At 42.8% G+C, this 25,408-nt stretch overlaps 3 protein-coding genes and 1 non-coding gene across 9 annotated transcripts; 1 reads left to right on the top strand and 3 right to left on the bottom strand.

Moving 5' to 3' along the window:
* Positions 1 to 744: 744 nt before the first annotated feature.
* Positions 745 to 7,999, bottom strand: LOC110524287 (SWI/SNF-related matrix-associated actin-dependent regulator of chromatin subfamily E member 1-related). Of its 5 annotated transcripts, none has more exons than XM_021603795.3 (9): positions 7,554 to 7,999; positions 6,937 to 7,020; positions 6,459 to 6,662; positions 5,539 to 5,659; positions 5,316 to 5,371; positions 4,626 to 4,695; positions 4,313 to 4,528; positions 3,778 to 3,910; positions 745 to 2,799 (listed from the first exon to the last, which is right to left on the bottom strand). In XM_021603795.3, exons 2-9 carry the CDS (start codon positions 7,012 to 7,014, stop codon positions 2,787 to 2,789), a joined length of 891 nt encoding a protein of 296 aa, XP_021459470.1. In that variant the 5' UTR covers positions 7,015 to 7,020; positions 7,554 to 7,999; the 3' UTR covers positions 745 to 2,786. The 5 variants fall into 5 exon arrangements, with proteins under 5 accessions (XP_021459470.1, XP_021459468.1, XP_021459466.3 ...); XM_021603793.3 differs by having other exon boundaries at positions 6,459 to 6,686; positions 7,554 to 7,962; XM_021603791.3 differs by having other exon boundaries at positions 6,459 to 6,686; positions 7,417 to 7,556.
* On the top strand, positions 7,991 to 18,833 carry btbd2a (BTB domain containing 2a). Its single transcript, XM_021603790.3, has 9 exons — positions 7,991 to 9,547; positions 9,928 to 10,047; positions 10,316 to 10,472; positions 15,632 to 15,737; positions 15,873 to 16,070; positions 16,324 to 16,516; positions 16,800 to 16,887; positions 17,038 to 17,184; positions 17,345 to 18,833. Exons 1-9 carry the CDS (start codon positions 8,958 to 8,960, stop codon positions 17,504 to 17,506), a joined length of 1,761 nt encoding a protein of 586 aa, XP_021459465.3. The 5' UTR covers positions 7,991 to 8,957; the 3' UTR covers positions 17,507 to 18,833.
* Positions 18,834 to 19,104: 271 nt separating this feature from the next.
* LOC110524284 (elongation factor 2b) lies at positions 19,105 to 25,076 on the bottom strand. Of its 2 annotated transcripts, XM_090235490.1 has the most exons (14): positions 25,010 to 25,076; positions 23,554 to 23,768; positions 23,267 to 23,448; positions 23,103 to 23,152; positions 22,788 to 22,999; positions 22,390 to 22,568; positions 22,156 to 22,261; positions 21,643 to 21,895; positions 21,356 to 21,551; positions 20,815 to 21,181; positions 20,371 to 20,724; positions 19,995 to 20,177; positions 19,589 to 19,721; positions 19,105 to 19,445 (listed from the first exon to the last, which is right to left on the bottom strand). In XM_090235490.1, the coding sequence occupies exons 5-14, from the start codon at positions 22,932 to 22,934 to the stop codon at positions 19,252 to 19,254; spliced, it is 2,112 nt and encodes a 703-aa protein (XP_090091616.1). In that variant the 5' UTR covers positions 22,935 to 22,999; positions 23,103 to 23,152; positions 23,267 to 23,448; positions 23,554 to 23,768; positions 25,010 to 25,076; the 3' UTR covers positions 19,105 to 19,251. The 2 variants fall into 2 exon arrangements, with proteins under 2 accessions (XP_090091616.1, XP_021459463.2); XM_021603788.3 differs by lacking the exon at positions 23,103 to 23,152.
* On the bottom strand, positions 21,988 to 22,055 carry LOC118964772 (small nucleolar RNA SNORD37). The gene has a single exon (XR_005051965.1). It is a non-coding gene; the product is annotated as a small nucleolar RNA SNORD37 (small nucleolar RNA).
* Positions 25,077 to 25,408: the final 332 nt, after the last annotated feature.

Genomic DNA, 25,408 nt, shown 5'->3' with positions numbered 1-25,408 from the left:
TACCAAGAATGACAACGAGCAAGTAGGCCCAAGTACTACAAGCAGTAAGCTAGTGTAATGTGTAAAAAAGAACAAGAATACATTCAAGTATAATTTAGGAATCCATAGATTTATAGAATAAATTCATTCAATAGTTTACATGACATCGGAACCTTGAATGACGGTTATGTTCTGTGCCTAGAATTAAACGGCCTATCCTTGTTCTGATCCCAAAGCTTTCAGAAACACCAACTTTTTTTCTTTCTTTTTTAAATAGGCAAGTCAGTAAAGAACAAATTCTTATTTACAATGACGGTCTACTCTGGGCAAACCCGGACGACGCTGGGCCAATCGTGGGCCGACCTATGGGCTACTAGGCATAATTTCAGGAGGCATGTTTGTTTGATCTTAATCAAGTCTAACCACAGCAAAAAAAAATACACTGGGAAAGGCCTCCAGCGAATAAAGTGGATCTAAACCACATAAATCTGTCAATTCAGACATCTAGTATAATGTAAAGAAACTGAGAACCCTTCAAGCTAACCACTGACAACGTTTGTAAGTAGAGCTTTACCACCATCTGGTGGTGGTGGGGGGGGATCTAGAAACTAAAGGTCAGACAAGTCGTTTGTTCCGTACTTCTGTCCAGTATAAAGTGAGGGCAGCAGGTGCAATCAATAGCTATTGAGTCATCAAGCCATTTCAGACAACATCATCCATGTGTCACCACCATATGCTCTATGTGCGTCACGCTCATCCAGGAAATTACACACATTTACTTTTATTGGAAATTGAAATAATGATTACAAAAGGAGACAACTTCAATTTCAAATTCATTCAACAAAAAAAAACATTACAAAAAAAACCTTCATCCAAAACTTCCCACCCTTAATGTCAATAGCATTACAAAAAACTATTCTGAAAATGTTGCTATGATCTTTTCCAGTTCATTTGGTCTCTCATTTGACACAAGTACACTTCTTCTATCAAGTGAAGACATATGGGAAAAGGGCATGTAAACTGCTTTTCCCATGATTTTTTCCCATAAACCATAGTAACTATAAATGGAACAAGGTAAGGCAGTTGACATAATGACTGTTCACAACAAGCCTGAAAGGCTGACATTTGCCTCCAAAGCTGAACAAGACCGTACACATGCAGATACAGTGCCTTCAGAAAATATTCAGACCCCTTGACTTTTCCACATTTTGTTAGGTTACAGACTTATTCTAAAATGTATTAAATTGTCCACCCCTCTCAATATACACAAAATACCCCATAAAGATAATGCAAAAATAGGCTTTCAGACATTTTAGCTAATTTAAAAATAAACATCACATTTACATAGGTATTCAGACCTTTTACTCAGTACTTTGTTGAAGCACCTTTGACAGTGATTACAGCCTCAAGTCTTATTGGGTATGATGCTACAAGCTTGGCCAACCAGTATTTGGGGAGTTTCTCCCATTCTTCTTCGCAGCAGATCCTCTCAAGCTCTGTGGATGGGGAGCATTGCTGCACAGCTATTTTCAGGTCTCTCCAGAGATGTTGGATCGGGTTCAAGTCCGAGCTCTGGCCGGGCCACTCAAGGACATTCAGAAACTTGTCCTGAAGCCACTCTTGCATTGTCTTGTCTGTGTGCTTAGGGCCGTTGTCCTGTTGGAAGGTGAACCTTCGCCCCAGTCTGAGGTCCTGAGTGCTCGCTTTGGAGCAGGTTTTCATCAAGGATCTCTCTGTACTTTGCTCCGATCATCTTTCCCTCGATCCTGACTAGTCTCCCAGTCCCTGCCACTGAAAAACATCCCCACAGCATGATGCTGCCAACACCATGCTTCACCATAGGGATGGTGCCAGGTTTCCTCCAGATGTGACACTAGGCATTCAGGCCAAAGAGTTCAATATTGTCTTTAGGCAAACTCCAAGCAGGCTGTCATGTGCCTTTTACTGAGGAGTCTGGCCACTACCATAAAGGCCTGATTGGTGGAGTGCTGCAGAGATGGTTGTCCTTCTGGAAGCTTCTCCCATCTCCAACGAGGAACTCTAGAGCTCTGTCAGAGTGACCATCGGGGTCTTGGTCACCTCCCTGACCAAGGCCTTTCTTTCCCGATTGCTCAGTTTGGCCGGGCGGCCAGCTCGAGGAAGAGTCTTGGTGGTTCCAAACTTCTTCCATTTAAAAATGATGGAGGCCACTGTGTTCTTGGGGACCTTCAATGCTGCAGAAATGTTTTGGTACCCTTCCCTAGATCTGTGCCTCGACACAATCCTGTCACGGAGCTCTACAATTCCTTTGACCTCATGGCTTAGTTTTTGCTCTGACATGCACTGTCAACTGTGTGACCTTATATAGACAGGTGTGTGCCTTTCCAAATCATGTGCAATCAATTGAATTTACCACAGGTGGACTCCAATCAAGTTTTAGAAACATTTAAAAGGATGATCAATTGAAACAGGAAAAACCGGAGCTCAATTTCAAGTCTCATAGCAAAGGGTCTGAATACATATGTAAATAAGGTATCTTTTTTTTTTTTTTTTTTACATTTGCAAAAAATTCTAGGAACTCACCTTGCAATTAGGGGGTGTGGGGATTGCTGAGGAATTTTCTTTATTTAATCAATTTATATATATTACTCTGTATACCACAGAGTAATGCTATATAGACTGAGCCTTGTGTTTTATCAGTTTGTAATTTGTCTGTTACATCAGAAAGACATCCTATCTATCCCATGACTACACTGAAGGGCACCGATATGACCTGTTGTTATACCATCCAGGATCCACATCAAGTCAGAATGGGTGTGGAGGTCCCATCATAGCTTCTCACTGAAAATAAGGGAGGAGACAGAACAGTGTGATCATTCATAAACAACAAGGTTAAGTTGTACTGTACGCATGCAGATCTAGCAAGTGTTTGAATTTGACAACGTTATATGAATGGTAATGCACAAGACTGTAGGTAATGTACACTCAGAGGCATAAATATCACCCCCCCCAAAAAAATGCTAACCTCCTGTAATTTGTAATGGTGAGATTAGCACGTCTTGGGTGTATGATCTTTGTGCCTCTAACTAACCATTATTCACAATTCATTCATGATTATCCGTAATCATGGTAGCATCCACATTCACGTAGAAATGTTTGGAAAGATGTTCTATTCACAATAAAAGTGACTCCAAAAGGACCATACATTATTTACGATTCACTTCTATTGGGCACAACATAATCTGAAACAACCAAAGCAAACTGCAAATATATATCCAACAAGTTTGTAGAGTTTAGTGTTTCCCCTATATACATTTAGCAGTGGTGGGCCTAATTTCCAGGATGGTAAAACATTTTCAGTGTAAAATTAAACAAAGTTGAAATAAAATCATTGAGAACTAACAACTACAAGAATAAAAACTAGACAGTCAGGGATAATCTAATATTCCAAAAATGTCATGGCGCACTCGTTGATTTTGTTGTAATGTTTGCGTCACTCAGATAACATAAGAACACAGCTAATTTGTCCAAATACTTCAAAATGGGGATAGCTTCAATATCAGGGGACTAGATACATCAAGTGCTTTAATTTCTGAACGGTAAAACAGCTATGTATGAAAATACCCTCAAATAAAAGGTGACGTTCTATACTGTCGTCTGATATGAAACATTTAATCTTAAATTCAAAATACTTGAGTATAGAGACAAATGAAACATTTCAGCTTCACTGTCCAAATAAATACATAGGAGAGTGTCTGTTCCCTGACATAACTCAATACCTCTACATCAAGGTGTTAGATACATTCACAGGTGTGTTACCTGTCCAGGTGAGAAAGGACATCGCGAAGCTGAGTCAGCAAGGCACGGTGCTCATGAGGGTTGCTCTCCAGAGTACCACTCAGGCGACTCAGGTAAGAGTCCAGGGTACCAAGAGAGGGGGTCTCACCTGTGCCTGCAAAGAAAACACAGTCAACTAGGGTGGACTCCAATCAAGTTGTAGAAACATCTCAAGGATGATCAATGGAAACAGGATGCACCGGAGCTCAATTTCAAGTCTCAAAGCAAAGGGTCTGAATACTTATGTAAATAAAGATATGTTTTTATTTGTAATAAATTTGCTAACATTTCTAAAAAAACATTTCATTATGGGGTATATTGTGTAGATTGATAAGGAAAATGGTTTATTTGGTCCATTTTAGAATAAGGTTGTAACGTAGCAAAAATGGGGAAAAGGGAAGGGGTCTGAATACTTTCTGAATGCACTAGAAGTAATTGCAGCCAAGTCGTACAAAGAGATTAGGCTGAGTATCAGGGTCAGAGATGGATGGAAGGGCCCCAGTGACAAGGTGCTGACCTGGCAGGGCCACGGTGGACAGACTGCTGACGAGGGTGTGTTTGATGGCCAGCAGGTGCCTGTGTAAGGCCTGCGTCCGGAGCTCATCCTGCCCCAGTTCAGCTTCCAGCCTCTCTTTGGCGCTGTACATGTCTGCTATGTGCTTCTGCAGCACGGCGTTCTGCTCCTCAAACTCAACGTTGGCTTTGCGTAGACGCCGCAGCTCTGCTTCCCGGGCTGGGAGCAGAGAAACAATCATTAGTAAGGAAACAGTTAGTACTTTCTTCACTGAAACAGTGTTTGTCCCAGAGACCCTCCTCTGCCCGTCTCTTACCCTTGTTCTGGTCCAGGAACTCCTCTGTAAATATTGGAACATCAAATCTGTTGGACAGGTAGTCTGAACCCTAGAGGACATAGTTCAAAACAAAGCAACCCTTTAACACACGGAACAAAAGCAGTCTTTTTAAAAATGACTGGAACGAACTACAAAAATCTCTAAAACTGGAAACACTTATCTTCCTCACTAGCTTTAAGCACCAGCTATCAGAGCAGCTCACAGATTACTGCACCTGTACATAGCCTATCTATAATTTAGCCTAAACAACTACCTCTTCCCCTACTGTATTTATTTTGCTCCTTTGCACCCCATTATTTCTACTTTGTACATTATTCCACTGCAAATCTACCATTCTAGTGTTTTACTTGCTATATTGTATTTACTTTGCCACCATGGCCTTTTTTTTGCCTTTACCTCCCTTATCTCACCTCATTTGCTCCCATTGTATATAGACTTATTTTTCTACTGTATTATTTATTGACTGTATGTTTGTTTTACTCCATGTGTAACTCTGTGTTGTTGTGTGTCGAACTGCTTTGCTTTATCTTGGCCAGGTCGCAATTGTAAATGAGAACTTGTTCTCAACTTGCCTACCTGCTTAAATAAAGATGAAATAAATAAAATAAAATTTGACATAACACATTCAGAAACACAACATAAGCAAATAATGTAAGGCAAAGAGCGTACCTTCAGAGCAGCCGATCCAGAACTGTTGGCATTGATAATGACAGATGGAGACTCCTCTGAAAAATAACACCAAGAAAACATTATATACAATGCTCAAAGAAAACAAATGAACGAAAGACAGATTAACATTTTTTTTGAAAGTTTTTACCACCCTGTCAAATGGATAAAATAGGAGCTGTGTGTGCAACAACCCTCAGTTAATACAATGTGTCACAACTCTCACCTCTCTTGACCTTCTTGTCCTGGATCTTGGCACTGGTGATCTGATAGGCCTCACTCTGTTGGTATTCTCTCAGCTCCCGGGCATACTGCAGCTTTTCTCGCTCCGCCTCATCCAGGAAGCGCTGTCAGGTCAGCACACAAAAAAACTTCAGTCCACTCCAGATGTAACAGTATTATTTCTGTCCCTCTCCTTGCCCCAACCTGGACTTGAACCAGACATCCTCTGCACACGTCGACAACAGTCACCCATGAAGAATCATTACAAGAGGAACAACTACTTCTAAGTCTCAGAGTGAGCAACGTCATTGACTGAACGCTACTAGCGTGCACCGCTAACTGCACCGCTAACTTGCTAGCCAGTTCACATCGGTTACACTCGCCCCCTTTGACCTCCCTCCTCCGCCGCAACCCCAGCAGCTGGACAGAGCACAACTGAGTGACCCGGATCAACAGCATCAATGTAACCATGTGCGCTACTCACAGTATATCTTCCTCCACATAACAGGCTCGAAACAGTTATGCTCGGCTTACAGACACACGTGACTGCCATTCTTGACAACAGTTTGAGCTGTACAAAAGTTACAAATTGGATAGCTCCATTGGCAACATTTTAAACTCGCTGTGGAGTGAGCTTACAGTACATTCTTAACTCCATTAGACACACACAGAAGAGATCTCAATACACTGCGATGGTAGCTTCCAATCCCAGGCTTCTCCTCAAGAAACATGATAGCCTGTAGTTTTTAAATGAGGCCTACCTGGGCTTATCAAACAGACCATATCCTGGCACGCCTATACCTATTTATATAACTACAACTACGCATAAATCTACTGAATGCACTGCCACTAAATACAAACCTGGGGAAAATAATTGGTAATTGTTCATACATTCTACATTTCCCTAGCCAAGCCTGCAGGTACCTGTTTGTCATTAGGTGCTAAGCAGCTCCACTCTGCGCCCAACCTCTTGGTAATTTCTGGAAAGGGCAGGTCAGGGTACTTGGCACGGATCTGCTCTCGTCGTTCATTCAGAAAGCGCACATATCCAGTCACTGGTGCCTTGGGACCGTTGGGCAAAACCTTCTTTCTCTTCTTACCCTTTGGCCAACCCCTCTTCTTCACAGGCTGTACAGAAAGAGAACGGATATGCTATCCAGGATGAAAAGATAAAACGATAACCATGTCAAAGTGTGCATCAAGAGTGCGGGAAACATAGCATAACATCGTCATAACAATGCTCTTGTTCCATTTAAGCTAGATCCGTTTATAGAATGGTAGCAACATGTTGGAAAGGATTGGATAACCAAACCGTGGGTAGTCTGTGTATACACAGCCAGTAATTGTACAGAATTTAGTGCTATTCATGTCAGTATGTACAGGTCCTTTCCCCTTCTCTTGCCTCTTCGTGTGCTGCATCAGAGGACGGCATGCCTCTTGGTGGTGGTCCATCATTCTGCTCCTGCTTCACACCTCCCATGATATCCTTATCCCAGTGAAGTATATGCAAGTGGGATACATAGGATTAGAAAGACACTAGTACTTTATACTCAACCATTTTCATCTGACACGCTCAATGAGTATGAGAGACAGGGACTATCACATATGTTTGTCATTATAAATATTTGCTAGCTAGTTAGCTAGCTAACGTTACAAGACAGAGAGTAGTATGTAAAAGCGAAAACTGTCGGCTGCAATCCTCTTTCCAACTGTTCGGGCGTGATCATGACACGTTTCTGATAAACTGACGTTAGTGTTCGCTCTGATAAAGCGAACTAATGTAAGGTTAACTAGCTAGCTAAATAAATAGTTGGCTAGCAAACATCGATGGGACGGACAACGGGAAAACGGTCAGTACAGTAGGGGCTAGTAATAAACTTACTGAACATGACGTAAAATGCGTCAGAAATGTGATTAAATATGCCAAAATGAACATTTATCTGACAATAATACTAATTGTAATATAGCTACATTTTAATGTCATTCTCTAACTAGCCTAGCTAATATTGTATTACTTACCCCAAAGGTGTTCTATTATATTGACAAGACAGTCGAGTGACCGCTCTAACAATGGAAATACATGTCCTCAAAGATGGAAGGCAGGCGGGAGGAGGCGAAATCAGTTGGAACATTCTAGCCAATAAGAGGGCAGATACGCGTGTGATCAACATGCACAACCCCTCAGTCGGCGCAACTCCGATAAAAGTAGTTTTTTCCCCAAAAGTTGCCGATATGCCACGCTCGTTCACTTATATCAGTGCATTCATAACAAACTAACCATTGCTAAACTTCAATTCGATCAAATAAGTCTCACGTCGCAAATTAGCAATTACATTTTTGGTTGACCAAATTCGACACTCTCGTTGACCTCCATACAAAAACTCCTCACTTTGTAGGCTTATTGTCGTGGACAGATTTTGGGCGGAGTAAACCGTCTTGCTTTGCCTCTTCCTCTCTGCTTACCCCGTATTTTGGGCCAATGACTGTATTGGGCCTCTCAGTCTAAGGTCAGGAAGAGCGCCTTCTCATAGCTGATTGGCTGACACAATAACTAGTTAATTCTAACTTTGTAATGAGGTTTTAGATGGTTACTGTAACATTATTTTTTACACTTCAGTAAAGTGTATCGGATTGGTTCATATTTGCTGAGTGAATCATATTTCTGCTCTCATTTTGGCATGTGTTTTGATAATGTACTCTCGGATCTAAAGTGATATTACAACAATACTATTCGGCGTATCCCTGGGAGATTGTTTTTCTTCGAGGCTAATCGTCATCAGTTATAAGTAATTGGACATAAGATCTCTGATTAGTTTTACTTTGTCCCAAATAGACATCAATAGCCTATCCCATCTCATTATATTGGGTAAGTAAAATCATATATCCTATACTGTTTAGAACAGTAGTTCAAACGTGCACATTTGGAAACTTAGATATAGACCGTCTCTATGAAGAATGTAAGATTGATGGTATGTATTTGTAGGAGGTGAGAACAGGTAGGCTAATACAAAACACATCTTAAAATGTCTGAATTCAGAAAGAAAATGTATTGACTAGGCCTCATCAATGGAGAGGCGAATAATTTGAACTGAATACATATTTATCTGCTAGGTCTAAGTAACACGAATAATGTATGTAGGCCTACATTATTTCATATTTGCATACCCGTGCATCAAAAAAGTAAGCCTGCAGTTTTGAATTAATAAATACTAGCTCCATGGTTGGGGAATATAATAGCTCATCATAAGCTCATTGATGTTCATTTGTCTAATAAACTATAGCAAATTAATATGATGACACCATGATACATATGCAGCCTTTGGTATTATTGGCTGCTATTGAGTGTCCAGACAATTTAGGCCACCTTCGTCCTCAGTCTCCAGCCTCATGTGAGGTTCACTCATTCCGCCTGTGTTTCTGGGTATGCGCTGTTGTGCTTGTTTATCTCAGCAGCAAACCCTGCAGTGTTCTCCATCCAAAATGGCTGCGGAGGAGGAGAGCAATAGCAGAGCTCCATGTCTCAATTTTTCCAGTCCCGGACCGCTGGGTAATGCTCAGCCGAGCAACAACGCCCATTCCTCGCCTGCTACAAATGAGGGGTCAGCGGGTGCAACTGGAGGGGCACCACGGACAGCGGGACACTCAAACCCTCAACCAGGCCCTGACCGTGGCGGTGGCACCGATGTCAGAGTAGAGCATTCCCCGAATAGGCAACACACTACGCCACAGTCAGCGGGTCAGAGTGCCACGGCTGCCCGGGCACCGACAGTCGCAGGAGGAGCTGCGACAAACATGACAGCATCCTCCGTGGAGTCCCCGAACATTTCATCCTCACTTCCCAGTAGCCCTGCATCTGCGGCCGTATTGGTTTATCGGGAGCCAGTGTACAACTGGCAGGCCACAAAAAACACAGTGAAAGAAAGGTTTGCGTTTTTGTTCAACAACGAGGTGCTGAGTGACGTGCATTTTCTGGTGGGGAAGGGAATGGGAGTGCAGCGGATACCAGCACACAGGTAAGCGAAGCATGATTGTTAAAATATGCCTATTTCATATTTGCTTGTTTACAAATCATTAAATCTTTGCCTATTCATGCTTATGTATTCGAATCACCGCAAGTAGAATACATGCCCCAATATAAATGTTCTGCAGTGCCGATGATGACCGTTGCGTTATATTGGGTGAGGTCGAGTGTAGGCTAGGCTTCGTCTGTTTCTAGTGATATATCCATGATATGCGCATGACCATTGTATGTTGGCAAATCATTGTGGTGGGTACGTACATGAATGCACCTCCTGGGTTAACAACTGACCAGGAATACTACAGTTATAAACACAAAGTATCCAATACATTGATATATCCCTCCTAATAATCACGACCCCCTTTTTCTCGGCAGATTTGCCCTTGCCGTAGGAAGTGCAGTATTCGATGCCATGTTCAATGGCGGTATGGCCACCACCTCTACTGAGATCGAGCTGCCTGACGTGGAGCCGGCTGCATTCCTTGCCCTGCTCAAGTAAGATTATAGAGAAGACCTGTCTGGCACACCAATTTGACTGTAAAGTAGCAACTACCCAGTTGAATCATTTTGATGTCTTTAAGAATGAGCCAATTTAGGGGGGCAGTTTGTATCTTCAAGGTTAAATTCTGAATGTAGTGAAAATGCCTTTTTAAATTAACATGTATCAAATGGCATTGATATTTTAATGTCTTCAGATTGATACTGTAACTACACTACGAGGTATGTATGGGTTGTCTGACTGTCCAAACTGTTGCAAATCCAGGTTCCTGTACTCAGATGAGGTGCAGATAGGACCCGAGACTGTGATGACCACACTGTACACAGCCAAGAAGTATGCAGTGCCGGCCCTAGAGGCCCACTGTGTGGAGTTCCTCAAGAAGAATCTACGTGCTGACAATGCCTTCATGTTGCTCACTCAGGTAGCTAACTAGCTCACTGTTGCACTTCTGCTTGTAATGTATGGCCAAATCTCAAATTAATATCTCGATTTCCCTATACAGTGACATGGGAAATAGGTTGTCATTGAGCGATTCCATGCCAGCATGGCCCAATAATATTTGTTGTGTATTAGATTGTTCAGGCAATTCTCACATATGAACTTAATTGGGAGGAAGAATGTTTAATATGCTTTTTACATTTGTAACACAACCATTATTTTTTTTTGAAAATCATGATGAAAGTGGCAATTTTAGGCACTTTTTGGACACACCTACTCATTGCAGGATTTTTCTTTATTTTAAACTATTTTCTACATTGTAGAATAATGGTGAAGACATCAAAACTATGGAATCATGTAGTAACCCCCCCAAAAATTCAAAATATATTTTAGATTTGAGATTCTTCAAAGTAGCAACCCTTAGGCCTTTAAAAAAAAATGATAGGGGTGATCAGCTTAATATTGCGGAAAGATTGTTGCTTCCATCAATGTAATTGTCTGCATCATTTCCAATCCCCCATATATTTTTTGGTATATACAGTGGGGCAAAAAAGTATTTAGTCAGCCACCAATTGTGCAAGTTCTCCCACTTAAAAAGATGATAGAGGCCTGTAATTTTCATCATAGGTACACTTCAACTATGACGGACAAAATGAGAAAAAGAAAAAAAAAGAAATCCAGGAACTCACATTGTAGGATTTTTAATGAATTTATTTGCAAATTATAGTGGAAAATAAGTATTTGGTCACCTACAAACAAGCAAGATTTCTGGCTCTCACAGACCTGTAACTTCTTCTTTAAGAGGCTCCTCTGTCCTCCACTTGTTACCTGTATTAATGGCACCTGTTTGAACTTGTTATCAGTATAAAAGACACCTGCCACAACCTCAAACAGTCACACTCCAAACTTCACTATGGCCAAGACCAAAGAGCTGTCAAAGGACACCAGAAACAAAATTGTAGACCTGCACCAGGCTGGGAAGACTGAATCTGCAACAGGTAAGCAGCTTGGTTTGAAGAAATCAACTGCGGGAGCAATTATTAGGAAATGGAAGACATACAAGACCATTGATAATCTCCCTCGATCTGGGGCTCCACGCAAGATCTCACCCCGTGGGGTCAAAATGATCACAAGAACGGTGAGCAAAAATCCCAGAACCACATGTGGGGGGACCTAGTGAATGACCTGCAGAGAGCTGGGACCAAAGTAACAAAGCCTACCATCAGTAACACACTACGCCACCAGGGACTCAAATCCTGCAGTGCCAGACGTGTCCCCTTGCTTAAGCCAGTACATGTCCAGGCCCGTCTGAAGTTTGCTAGAGAGCATTTGGATGATCCAGAAGAAGATTGGGAGAATGTCATATGGTCAGATGAAACCAAAATATAACTTTTTGGTAAAAACTCAACTCGTTGTGTTTGGAGGACAAAGAAAGCTGAGTTGTATCCAAAGAACACCATACCTACTGTGAAGCATGGGGGTGAAAACATCATGCTTTGGGGCTGTTTTTCGGCAAAGGGACCAGGGCGGCTGATCCGTTTAAAGGAAAGAATGAATGGGGCCATGTATCGTGAGATTTTGAGTGAAAACCTCCTTCCATCAGCAAGGGCATTGAAGATGAAACTTGGCTGGGTCTTTCAGCATGACAATGATCCCAAACACACCGCCTGGGCAACGAAGGAGTGGCTTCGTAAGAAGCATTTCCAGGTCCTGGAGTGGCCTAGCCAGTCTCCAGATCTCAAGCCCATAGAAAATCTTTGGAGGGAGTTGAAAGTCTGTGTTGCCCAGCAACAGTCCCAAAACATCACTGCTCTAGAGGAGATCTGCATGGAGGAATGGGCCAAAATACCAGCAACAGTGTGTGAAAACCTTGTGAAGACTTACAGAAAACATTTGACCTCTGTCATTGACAACAAAGGGTATATAACAAAGTATTGAGATAAACTTTTGTTATTGACCAAATACTTATTTTCCACCATAATTTGCAAACAAATTTATTAAAAATCCTACAATGTGAGTTCCTGGATTTTTCTTTCTTATTTTGTCTGTCATAGTTGAAGTGTGATGAAAATTACTATGATGAAAATTACAGGCCTCTCATCTTTTTAAGTGGGAGAACTTGCATAATCGGTGGCTGACTAAATACTTTTTTTGCCCCACTGTATACACAGATACCTATATAGACATACATACTTTTTTTTAGAATATACCTTTATTATTCCCCGCAAACCCTACCACCCTTCCCCCAATTGGAATAAACTAATAAACAATAACACTTAGGCTTCTACCTTCAGTTTATACATCTTATACACATTTTACAGACACCCATCTATTTTACAATAGTTATATTTTGTTTGTTTTTAGTCCTTCCTCTATTTCTGATCCAGTTTGATTTCTATTTGTAACTTTGCTATTTCACAACATTTCTGAACCTATATACATTTTACACACCCCATATGTTTTACATTGGTTATCTTGTTATTAGTCCCACCCTTCAGCTCCATTCAACCCCTCCCATCTATCTCTTAACACCATACATTTTGGATTTCTATTTGCCATATATTTTTCAACTGTGCTGTGATGCTTCACAAAAGTACTGAACTTTTCTATTTTCATAGCTTCTACAGATTGTAAATTAAAAGATAAACATTTATATTATTGATTGATTGACTATGGCTTTTCAAATCGCCCGCTATTGCTATCTGCAGCATTAGTTCTAGGCAAAAGTTGCAATCTTCAGCCATTCCTGGACCTGTGACCAATGCTGCAATTAGTTGGTTGTAATTTGGGGCAGAGCAGACATTTCACTAAAATAATACCTTTTAAAATTATTATTATTTTTTTGACAATTGTCCAAAAAAAAATTTTTTTTTAATAAAAAAAAAAAAAAAAAAGTATATTTGAGTTAACCATAATATTTGTTGTATTATTTGTTCTCTTTTCAGGTGGATTAAACTGAAATTGCAACCAACTATCTAAGGCTCGTTTAAAAAATGACTATATTTTGGGGATTATTTCCTTTTCAAACAACCGAAAGTGAGCAGTTGTAATCTGAATAAAGGGAAAAAGGCCATTCTTGAACATGGGTTGAGACATTCCTACCAATTTACTAGAGAACCAGTTTGGATTTCAGTATAACTTTTGTATGACTGATGCCTTTAGTGAGAGGTCTAATGCTTTAATATTTACTAATTTCTGTTCTCCGAATTCATATTCGTTATATAAATAGGCCCTTTTAATTTAGTCTGGCTTGCCGTTCCAAATAAAATGGAATTTTTTTTTGTTCATATAATTTAAAAAGCAGGTCACTAGGTGTAGGCAAAACCATGAGCAAATAGGTAAATTGTGATATGACTAAAGAGTTAATCGAGGGGATTTTTTTTCTCACAAATAGACAGGTATTTTCCTTTTCATGGTAGCAAGATCTTGTCTATTTTTGATAACATTCTATAAAAATGTATTGGAGTGAGATCATTTCTTTCTTTTGGGATTTGTATACCGAGCCACCCTTTGCCTTGACATTTTTGCACACTCTTGGCATTCTCTTAACCAGCTTCATGAGGTAGTCACCTGGAATGTATTTCATTTAACAGGTGTGCCTTGTTAATTTGTGTAATTTCTTTCATTCTTAAGCCAATCCATTGTGCTGTTACAAGGTAGGGGTGGTATACAGAAGATAGCCCTGTTTGGTTAAATACCAAGTCCATATTATGGCAAGAACAGCTCAAATAAGCAAAGAGAACAACAGTCCATCATTACTTTAAGACAGGAAGGTCAGTCTATCGAGCAAATTTCAAGAAATTTTGCAGTCGCAAAAACCATCAGGCACTATGATGAAACTGGCTCTCATGAGGACCGCCATAGGAATGGAAGACCCAGAGTTACCTCTGCTGCAGAGGATAAGTTCATTAGAGTTACCAGCCTCAGAAATTGCAGCCCAAATAAATGCTTCAGAGTTCAAGTAACAGACACATCTCAACATCATCTATTCAGAGACTTTGTGAATTAGGCCTTCATGGTCAAATTGCTGCAAAGAAACCACTACTAAAGGACAATAAGATAATGAAACTTGCTTTGGCCAAGAAACACGAGCAATGGACATTAGACCAGTGGAATGTTCTGTCCTTTGGTCTGATGAGTCCAAATTTGAGATTTTTGGTTCCAACCGCCATGTCTTTGTGAGACGCAGAGTAGGTGAACGGATGATCTCCGCATGGGTGGTTCCCACCGTGAAGCATGGAGATGGTATGGGGGTGCTTTGCTGGTGACACTGTCTGTGATTTATTTAGAATTCAAGGCACACTTAACCAGCATGGCTACCATAGAATTCTGCAGCGATACGCCATCCCATCTGGTTTGCGCTTAGTGGGACGATAATTAGTTTTTCAACAGGACAATGACCCAAAACACACCTCCAGACTGTGTAAGGGCTATTTTACCAAGAAGGAGAGTGATGGAGTGCTGCATTAGATGACCTGGCCTCCACAATCACCTGACCTCAACCCATGAGTTGGACCGCAGAGTGAAGGAAAAGCAGCCATCAAGTGCTTAGCATATATGGGAACCCCTTCAAGATTGTTGGAAAAGCATTCCAAGTGAAGCTGGTTGAGAAAATGCCGAGAGTATGCAAAGCTGTCATCAAGGCAGCTCAAGTCATCAAGGTGACTACTTTAAATAACCTCAAATAAAACCTATTTTGATATAACTTTCTTTTGGTATCTACATGATTTCATAGTTTTGATGTCTTCACTATTATTCTACAATGTAGAAAATAGTACAAATAAAGAACCCTTGAATGAGTAGGTGTCCAACCTTTTTACTGGTTCTGTACATGTCCCCTGTAAGACTCAATGATCAATGAACCTTACATGATACAGACAACACCTTGGTGTCATTATAAGGCTAATATAGTGTGCTCTAAAATAGGGTGGTATGCGTTCATGGAATCGCCCCATAGGCTAGGATGTGATTTTGGGTGTCATTGGAAATGCAGACGATGTAATAACATGGTTATTACAAATGATAAGACTGAAAACCCAGTATTTCTAGCTTGTCGCGAGGTATGGATATTAGAATAGAGCAAGCGGTTGATCACAGTATGATCGCTGCCAGCTGTTTGCTAACACGGGTTGTTTGTTTCAGGCGCGGCTCTTTGACGAACCTCAGCTGGCCAGCCTCTGTCTGGAGAACATCGACAAGAACACTGTGGATGCACTCGCTGCTGAGGGCTTCACTGATATTGATCTAGGTAAAGTAAATTATGCTGCCTCTGTCTGTCTGTCTGTCTGTCTGTCTGTCACACACAATAAGGAAAGGGGCATAGGGGATTGTCTTCAGACAAAGGACACGTTCTGAGCATGATGTGAGATCTTGTCTCCTGTAGACACGCTGGTGGCGGTGCTGGAGAGGGACACTCTGGGGGTGCGGGAGGTACGTCTGTTTGGGGCTGCGGTGCGCTGGGCGGAGGCAGAAACCCAGAGGCAGCAGTACCAGCCCACTCCGGAGAACAAGCGCAAAGTGCTGGGCAAAGCCCTGGTCCTTATCCGCTTCCCTCTCATGACCATCGAGGAATTTGCTGCAGGTAGCTCACACCACTGTGGTTATGTTATGTCTTACGTCCTGACACCATCTGTCTATTGACAACAAAGTTACACGCTATGAAAGGCACTAACCATTCAGTAGCCACATACTTGGCAACCAGACCCAGTGGAGACGAGCTAAACCGAACCGGGAAATGTAGTCCCTTTTCCATATTGGGATTTGAGTATTTTGTGTGTGTGTATATATGTGTGTATATATATATATATATATGCACCTGCATTTCTACTTGATAGGTCCAGCCCAGTCTGGTATTCTTAGTGACCAGGAGGTGGTGAGCCTGTTCCTTCACTTCACGGTGAACCCCAAGCCTCACGTGGAGTTCATCGACCGGCCTCGCTGCTGCCTGCGGGGGAAGGAGTGCAGCATCACACGCTTCGGACAGGTGGAGAGCCGCTGGGGCTACAGCGGGACCAGTGACTGTATCCGGTTAGTACACATACACCAATGACTACATACAGACAGTGGCTGACTTGGGCAGGAGCTCATTGGAGCTGAGTACCGGTACCTCAAATGTTCTACTGTTTGAGCTTCTGTTCCTCTTGTTCGAATATTAGCTCAAAAGTATTGTGGAGCTCCTGCACCTAAATAAAAACAGTACCAACACCCAAATTGAGTACCGGCCTCTATTTCAGACCAAGTCGAGCACTGCATACAAAGTATCTCAATTCAGTAAAGGTTTACCTTCTATATCCTTTTCTGCCTTCGCTAGGTTTTCAGTGAATCGGAGGATATTTGTGGTTGGATTTGGCCTCTATGGTTCGATACATGGTCCTACAGACTACCAAGTCAATATACAGGTAAAGAGGAATAACATATACTAGTTACAGTGGGTGCTGCGTGGAAAACATACTTGGGTAGTTCATGTTACTGTAAAAGATACTTTGTTATGATTTACCTGGGTATATAAAGGTAAAAGTGAAGACTGACCGTTGGTCTCCCTCTTCAAGGTCATTCACACAGACAGCAACACTGTCCTGGGTCAGAACGACACAGGCTTCAGCTGCGACGGTTCCTCCAACACATTCCGGGTCATGTTTAAGGAACCAGTGGAGATCCTGCCCAGTGTCAACTACATCGCGTGTGCCACCCTCAAGGTACAGCAGAAGATGATCATTTCATCTACCACCACCATTTACATAACTGTATTTTTTTTTGGACAAAAAATGCTGTACATTGTAACCGCTCAGTTTTGAAGTACATATTGAATACAATAAGTAAGCATACAGCTACACCACAATTATCCATGTCTTTCAGGGACCAGACTCGCACTATGGCACCAAAGGAATGCGTAAAGTGACCCACGAAGCCCCTGCCACCGGCACCAAGACCTGCTTCACCTTCTGCTATGCTGCAGGAAACAACAACGGCACTTCAGTAGAGGACGGACAGATCCCTGAGGTCATCTTCTACACATAATGAATCTCCTCTGACCTCCCAACCAAGGACTGGCTATATGTGTGTCCCAAATGACACCTTATTGCCCATATAGTGCAAAGTAATACTTCAGGCAATAGTACAGCGCCTCTATTCCTCATTAGTCTTTACTACTACTACACTTCATCAAAGGGTTGTCCTCTAAAGCTGGTTACACAGGAAGACTAATTCAATTTTTTCCACTAATTGGTCTTTTGACCAATCAGATCATCGTGATTGTTCAAAAGAGCAAGTAGTGGAAAATATCAGAATTGTGTAAAATCAGCCTATGAATGGTAAGCTGACATGGTAAATCTAACCAGGACCTGGTTGTTACAAACTTCTGATATTCATGTTGGATCTTTGTGCATACAGTATTGAATGGGTAATTGTTTAGTTCAGTGTTTCCACCAATAAGCACACTTTTGTAGCCCTGGATAAGCACACCTGATTCAACTTGTCAACTAATCAAGCCCCTGAGTTGAGGTGAGATTTTGTCGAGGGCTACAACAAAAGTGTTAGGGATACCCAAGGACTGGAGTTGGGAAATGCTGCTTTAGTGGTTGTGTTCATCTTTCCTGTCTAGACTGTGACGGAAATAAGTAATATCAGGTAATTAACAGATGCGAAATCTGGGAAAAAAAGTCTACCCATACCTCAGTGAAAGAAAGTCCCCAAATGGTTGCTAGGTTTAATCTTAACCGCTTCCAATGGCTGTGTAGAATTGTGAAAGCGCAGAAATTGAATTACTTTTTCAATTGATAAAATGATTTAGTTGCACTGATGCACTTTGACAGGAAACTGACAATTAAACCCTGCCTGTAAGTTCACTATATTATAAAATTGAGTAATCCCTGAAATAAATTGAAATGCAATACATTTCTGTAACTGTTGGCCTACCTGGTGAATCAAACATGTTACTCTACCAGTATAGTGAACTAAAATTGGTATAGATGAAAATGAACAATTGTCATTTAATGTATGGTGAATTGAAATTCAAATGTCGAGTTCACCACTGCTTTACAGTTTGCTTAGATCTGTAAATAGTAAAATAAGCAAGGGTCTTGTTTTGGGTGCCATTCTGTGGAGCCGTAGTGCCAGGAAGGCATGTTTGCTGTCTCATTTTTCATGCAAGTTCGAGAGAAATTTGTACATACTCAATTGCATGCTTGCGAAATGCAACAAATTGATTAACTTTTGTCTAGGTATACCGCCTGCGTGGCAGGAGGCAATTGCCTAAGATGCCCATAACAATGGTACCAAACAATGCAATCTCAAATTAAACATGAGTCTGGCTAATGTACATTGTAAATAAAATGTTCAGATTAAACGAGTCTGTCACAATACAATGGGTTTGCCAAAGCATGCATGTTAAGGATGTCCGGTCCACTAACAGGCTTTAAAGATGGACTAAGCTGTGTTAGGCATTTTCAGAACCACTTCAATTTGAAATGAGGGACAGGGCATGTTGTATGAACAAAGTCCAATAAAATGAGCAAACTAGTATATGAAACATTAATATTGATCCAGCTGCTTCACTGGCGTGTTACCGGTAAGGACAAACTTCCCCCACCCTTTCCCAATGAAAGCCCAACCACAAGTTTTTATTTTCCATTTTTAATATGGTTTACAATTCATAAATTCTTGACAAGGTCTTGACTTTTCTTTTGGCAAATGTTAGTGCTCATGGTGATCTGTACAGTCCTGTTCCTCAGTATTGGAAGGGGGGGAAATGAGGCGGTAGCCTTTTACAATTTGTCCAGGTAGTTGTCCAATGCAGGAATGCCCTCCTTGAGCCCCTTACGTTTACGGGTGTCAGCCACAATCTGAGAGATTTTGGCGGTAGAGTCCTGTGGATCTCCCTGGAGGATCTGCCAGTGGTCAAACACACACTGGGGGAAGGCTTGGCCACCAGTGTTGGAACGCAGGTCAGCTGTGAAACCTGGAGCAAGAACACAGGTATTAGCATACAAGGTTTTACACATACAGAAGGGCTACATATTTCCTACAACAGGGAATCATATAGCCCTGGTAAATGCATATGGGAAGAAGGTCAAAGTGGACAGCAGTTGGAGAGTTGCTCACCGAAAGACTCGTTGACAGGTAGGTAAGCCTTGACGATGAACATGGGGGTCCCCATGACCTGGGACTCCTCGAACACGTGACCGCGCTTCCGGTTCAACACACCGTAGATGCCTCCTACCACCTGCTCAGGACACTGCAGGGAAAAACAAGGTTAACATTGAAAACTATGGTTAATGCCAACAGGTATGCATGCAAAAGCTGTGCAGTTAAAGGTTCTAGAATTGTAGCATTTTCTAGTCAACTTCCATTAGCCTCTAGTTGCAAGCTCATTTGTACATTCAGGTCTCAGATATTGTGGTTTATGGGTTTATCCATCACTTGTTCAGCGTGGTGCATGATTTCTCATCATAGACCTTTTCCTTATTGAAATTAAATATTCAACAGGCATTGTGAATTGTAAGCCTACCTGAATCTCCACCAGGTAGACAGGCTCCATGAGTCTTGGCTGGGCTGTAAGTTGGCAGGCATACAGCACTCTGCGGGCTGTGGGAATGATCTGACCACCACCACGGTGGATAGCATCTGTGTGGAGGGTCACGTCATGGACATCAAAGCGGACAGCACGCATGTTCTCTTCACACAGGGCACCCTGGAAACAAAATATTTAAGGTATTGAATCAAGTACTTTAGGTTGCGTGACAAATCAACATCCTCACTTTGAAAACTACGCTTTTTGTTTTCCTCAACACAATGCTGCATCTTTGAAAATTGGTATGCTGTTTTAAAGTCACGACAGGGCAGGTGGATCCTAAGGAAAAACTACATCCATAAATCTTGCGCACCTCCTTAACGGCCCATTGGAAGCCGGCCACCACGCTGTCCTTGATCTCGTTCAGGTACTGGACTCCCTTGGTCACGTCCATCAGCAGGTTGGGGCCAGTACCATCAGGGCCGAAGCACCAGATCTTACGGGCCTCAGACACATCCCACTCGTACTTGTCGGCCAGGAAACGGGCACGGATCTTCAGCTCTTGTCTGGCGCTGACGTCGCCCTTCTCGATGTCCTCAGCCAGGCCGTCAGGGAAGGGACGGGCCTTCATGTACAGACGGTTGTGTTTGTTTGGGGACTTGGATAGGCACATCTGGTCAGACTCCTCAGACACAGTCTCCCTGTAGGAAACCACCGGGTCTGATTTCTGAGGGGGAGAGGGATGTTTATTAAATACTGCCTGTACTGCGACACCATTGTAGAAGGGATCATGTACAGGCATGGAGGACTAGTGTACCTTCAGTGGAATGCAGGCATGGTCCTCCTCCAGATCCTTCAGGCAGATCTCCAGATGCAGCTCGCCAGCTCCAGCGATGATGTGCTCTCCAGACTCCTCAATGATACACTGCACCATGGGGTCAGACTTGGCCAGACGCTTCAGGCCCTCCACCAGCTTGGGCAGATCAGCAGGGTTCTTGGCCTCGACAGCCACTCTCACCACAGGGCTGACGCTGAACTTCATCACCCTCATGTTATGGGCCTGCTCAAAGGTAGTGATGGTACCGGTCTTCACCAGGTACTGGTCCACTCCAACCAGCCCAACAATGTTCCCGCATGGCACGTCCTCGATAGGTTCAATGTAACGTCCCATCATCAGAATGGTCCTAATGAGGAAAGGGAAAGTCAGTCAATAGATCAATACTGGGCAAGAGTTTATACAGCATCTACAATGTTAGTCTTGAATGCGCCTTGGGCTCACTGCATGGTCACAAATGACTTACATGTCCTTCATAGATTGTCTTGCGCAAAGAAAGTATGCTCATTTGAAGTGTACCAACCTCTGAATTGGTTTGAGGTAGAGGTCCTCCTTCTTTCCAGGGGTGAAGTTTGGTCCCATAATGCGCACCTTCTGGCCAGAGGACACGCAGCCGGAGAAGACACGGCCAAAGGCATAGAAGCGACCCTTGTCGGTGGTGGGCACCATCTTGGAGATGTACATCATCAAAGGAGCCTTGGGGTCACAGTTCTTGATACCTAAGGTGAAACTGTTGGGTTAACATAGACCGGTATACAGTACCTTTCATTTCTCCAGATGAAGGAAACGAGACAGAGGCAGTAGTCTTACCCATGGCAGCTTCATCATCACCAGGTCCTTCATAAAGCAGCTCACAGCGGTACTTCTGGGCGGTGACAGGGGAGGGCAGGTGGATGGTGATCATCTGGAGCAGGGCCTCTCCAGCTGGCAGCCAGCGGCGCATCACAGCCTTCAGCAGGGGCTTCCCCTCCTTCTCCTTGTCCTCATTGTCCAGCTTGATGTCCAGCTTCTCAATCAGCTTGGCCGTTTCCTCTTTCTTGAAGTTCATGATGGCATCGAAAACCTATAACAGAAACAGCAGTAAAACTTAATGGGTGGACAACAAAATACAGATGAGATCATATGGGGAGAGTTAACTATAACCTTCACCATGCATGTCAGACTGAAGCTTATCATCACTGGACAATCAGGTCAAAGTGAAGAATGTTTATGTCATCACTTATATGCATAAAGCTCTAAACAGCTTTCCTGGTCAGATACATTTCTGGTGTGTATCTTTCATCTGACCAAACTGAAAACATTGAAAGTCGTGTCCCCACTCACCTTGAAGATGGGGTCCAGCACAAGCTGAGAAAACGTACGCGGGAGCTTCTTTCCATCAGGTCCGGTGGCCGACTTGCTGAACTTGCCAGTGGCAGGGTCAAAAAACCTGCAGGGGAAGAAAGTCTCACCATTTAACTACACGGCAAACGTGACATGTACCAGACAATCTTAATCAGTAGCCAGTTCTGGGAAATGTGGCAGCTGACTACAAGGTGGACAGTAAGTGGTCCTCACCTTTCACCCCACAGCTTCTTCATCATGTCCTCCACCTTCTTGCAGCGCTCTGCTGGTCCTAGTTGGGCATCACCCTTGGCAGCAAACTTCATCACGTACATCTCAGCAAACTGCTTCAGGGTGAAGGCCCATCCGTGAAGTCCGGACCCAAAGCCAACAGTTCCAATGACTGGGTCAATCTGTGAAACAAGTCATTAGTTTGACTGCACCTTTGTTCACTACGTGGGGTGGGTTGATACCAAGCAGCTAGTATTCTATTTACAGAGAAATGCTTTCAATATTCATGCAAACTGCAGTGTTGCCATTGGGTGCAAAACAAAACTGGAATAATGACAACTTCATAAGTGATATTAAACCATTTCTGGCAATGCACTACACAGACAAAATAAGTTGCTTACCATGATGGCGCCCATGGGACCACCCTCATCCTCTCCGTAGGTGGCAATGATGACGTTCACATTCTCCACGATGCGCTGGAAGGTCTGGAACAGATCCTCTGGCTCCAGCTGCAACTCCAGCAGGGCTCGGTCCATCTTATTCATCATCAGCACAGGCTTGATACGCTCTGCAATGGCCTGCCTGAGCACAGTCTCGGTCTGCACACACACACCTGGGCATGGAAGGACAAGAGCAGATAGTGAGTTCGGAAAATGTTGAAAACAAATGGATTGGTTTGTTTGGTTGACTGGCTCCTTCTCCTTTTTGTAATATACCTCATAATCACGGAACCTAGCATCAATATGACATCCTGTATGACAGATGTCTGAAAATAAAGAAATACTTGTTCACAAATTATAGAACACGCCATGTTTTTCTATTACAGAAATCAAAGCATAATTGTGTCAGATATAACTAGGGCGCTAGTCCGCTTTCTTACCTGACACGCAGTCCACAACAACCAGGGCCCCGTCAGTGACACGGAGAGCGGCTGTGACCTCAGAGGAGAAGTCAACGTGGCCTGGAGAGTCAATCAGATTGATGAGAAACCCAACACCATCTTTGCACTGCTTGATGAAGGCCATGTCGTTCTCCGAGAGCTCGTAGTACATTGAGATGGCGCTGCAGGGAAGGACATTGTGTTCTTAGTCTACAATAGTAGGAAGCATCACTCCTACTTCTGGCCAGTCAGGGAAAATGTGCACAAGTACCCTAGTGGACACTCACGTTGACTTGATGGTAATGCAGCGCTCCTGCTCGTCTTTTCGTGTGTCGGTGAAGCGGGTCTCTCCGGCGCGGGAACCTGCGATGATACCAGCCTTCGACACCAGCGAGTCTGTCAGGGTGGACTTACCATGGTCGACGTGCGCAATCACAGACATGTTACGGATGTTGGACTTCTTGTCCATGATGGCACGGATTTGGTCTACGGTAAAGTTCACCTATGGGAAAATGGTTTATTAGTCTAGTCTCCCTTGTCCTTCCACATTGTTAAAAAGGTATAAGTCCCAAATATTGAGTAGTATAACCAGCCTCGAGTTTCACTATAGTACTTTCCCCCCCTTCCACATGACCATAAGGACATCAAACTCTTCTAGATTTGGGAACTTAATATATTATACTGTAATAATGTAGCTAGGAGGTGTAAAAGGTATAATTGCTAATTCTCGTTATAAACTGTGGAATGCACAACACAGTACCATTATGGCAGATGTGAGGCACTGAAAGCTGATGCAATTGAATTGCCAATGCGGACCTGGCAGGCAAACAATCATGAGCATGCTCGCCCGTTAGCCGACAGGACTTTATTAGCTGGCGTCATGCTTCTAGTATTTCAATGCCAGGCAATCAAAAACTGCCAAACTGAGGTAAATCATGATGCATACAGGATGGCATTGAGCCCAAGGTCGGACATTTGACTAGAAAACGCTATGCAACCTGACAAAAGTACAGTAGCTAGCAACGTTAGGCCTCGATGCAGTTAACATAAATATATAAAAAGTCAGCTAGCTAACTACACCTGCATTTAATAGCACAAAGTAGGTAGTGCACTAACTAGATAACGTTCAAACATCAGCTGTTCCTTCACTGCAAACAGCAGACTTCAATTCGATCACAACCATCATGATCAAGACAAGCGCTCAGACAGCGCAGCCTGGCCGAATAGGCCACGTGTACAGCTAGTTACGACCGTCGGTCAACATAACCAGTCAACATAACGTTAGCCGGTTAACTAATGAGTTAACACCGACACCGTTTACGTATGGGACAAATAACTAAAACTAACTAAACGTAACTAAAAGGTAGTTAGGACAATTCGACGTGGCCAATATTGCAATGTAAGCTACATGACAATCGACCGCCAAGAGAACAATTACGAGACTGACCGGTATGGCATCGACACTTAGTTAGATGCTAGAACCTAACTGGAAGGGCATGGCAGGTACAGGTGGTCTCTTTGACATGGGATGATTCTAATTTTGGTTTCGGCACTGCTGTGCGGGAAGAGGTTTGTTCACCAATTTTTTTGTAAAAAAAAAAATGGGTGCCATATTGTTCCAAACCCAAGTCACCGCATACGATCATCCTAGTTTCAACAATCTATATACTTAAAAGTCTTACACTGAAGAAGCAGATACCACGATCACACTATTCCCCAAAATAAACTAACTAGCTAACTCACCATTTTGACGGATGGTTGTGGATTCGCTTAGTGGAAACGAAGACACACGATATGACACTGCCCACCTCACGAGGGCATAGGCAGGGAAGAGACTGGGTTACGTCAACAGGAACGGTTTTATACTGCTGGCGTGCTTCGTGACGACGTACCGTGACACGCTCTGTACAAAGCGGGGTACTTTGGCTTTTTGAGACAACTTCTCTGCTTTTAACATTTGTAGCTAGCATTTTACGCTGGTGGGCCTACAAGCTTTGACGAAATATTTATACTGATACGAAATTAGGCCGAATCAACATCCAGACATCAAGCAAAGAGTCATCGCTTGTGCGCCACACCTAGGTGCAAAAATAGACTGCTGACTGTTGTACACATCCGCTTTTCTTCTTCGATGAGGTTTGA

This window comes from Oncorhynchus mykiss, chromosome 5 (assembly GCF_057628025.1).
Source record: "Oncorhynchus mykiss isolate SJ-2025 chromosome 5, ASM5762802v1, whole genome shotgun sequence".
Taxonomy (NCBI): Eukaryota; Metazoa; Chordata; class Actinopteri; order Salmoniformes; family Salmonidae; genus Oncorhynchus; species Oncorhynchus mykiss.
The sequence above is the reverse complement of the archived record's forward strand: the minus strand, read 5'-3'. Positions and strand labels throughout refer to the sequence as shown.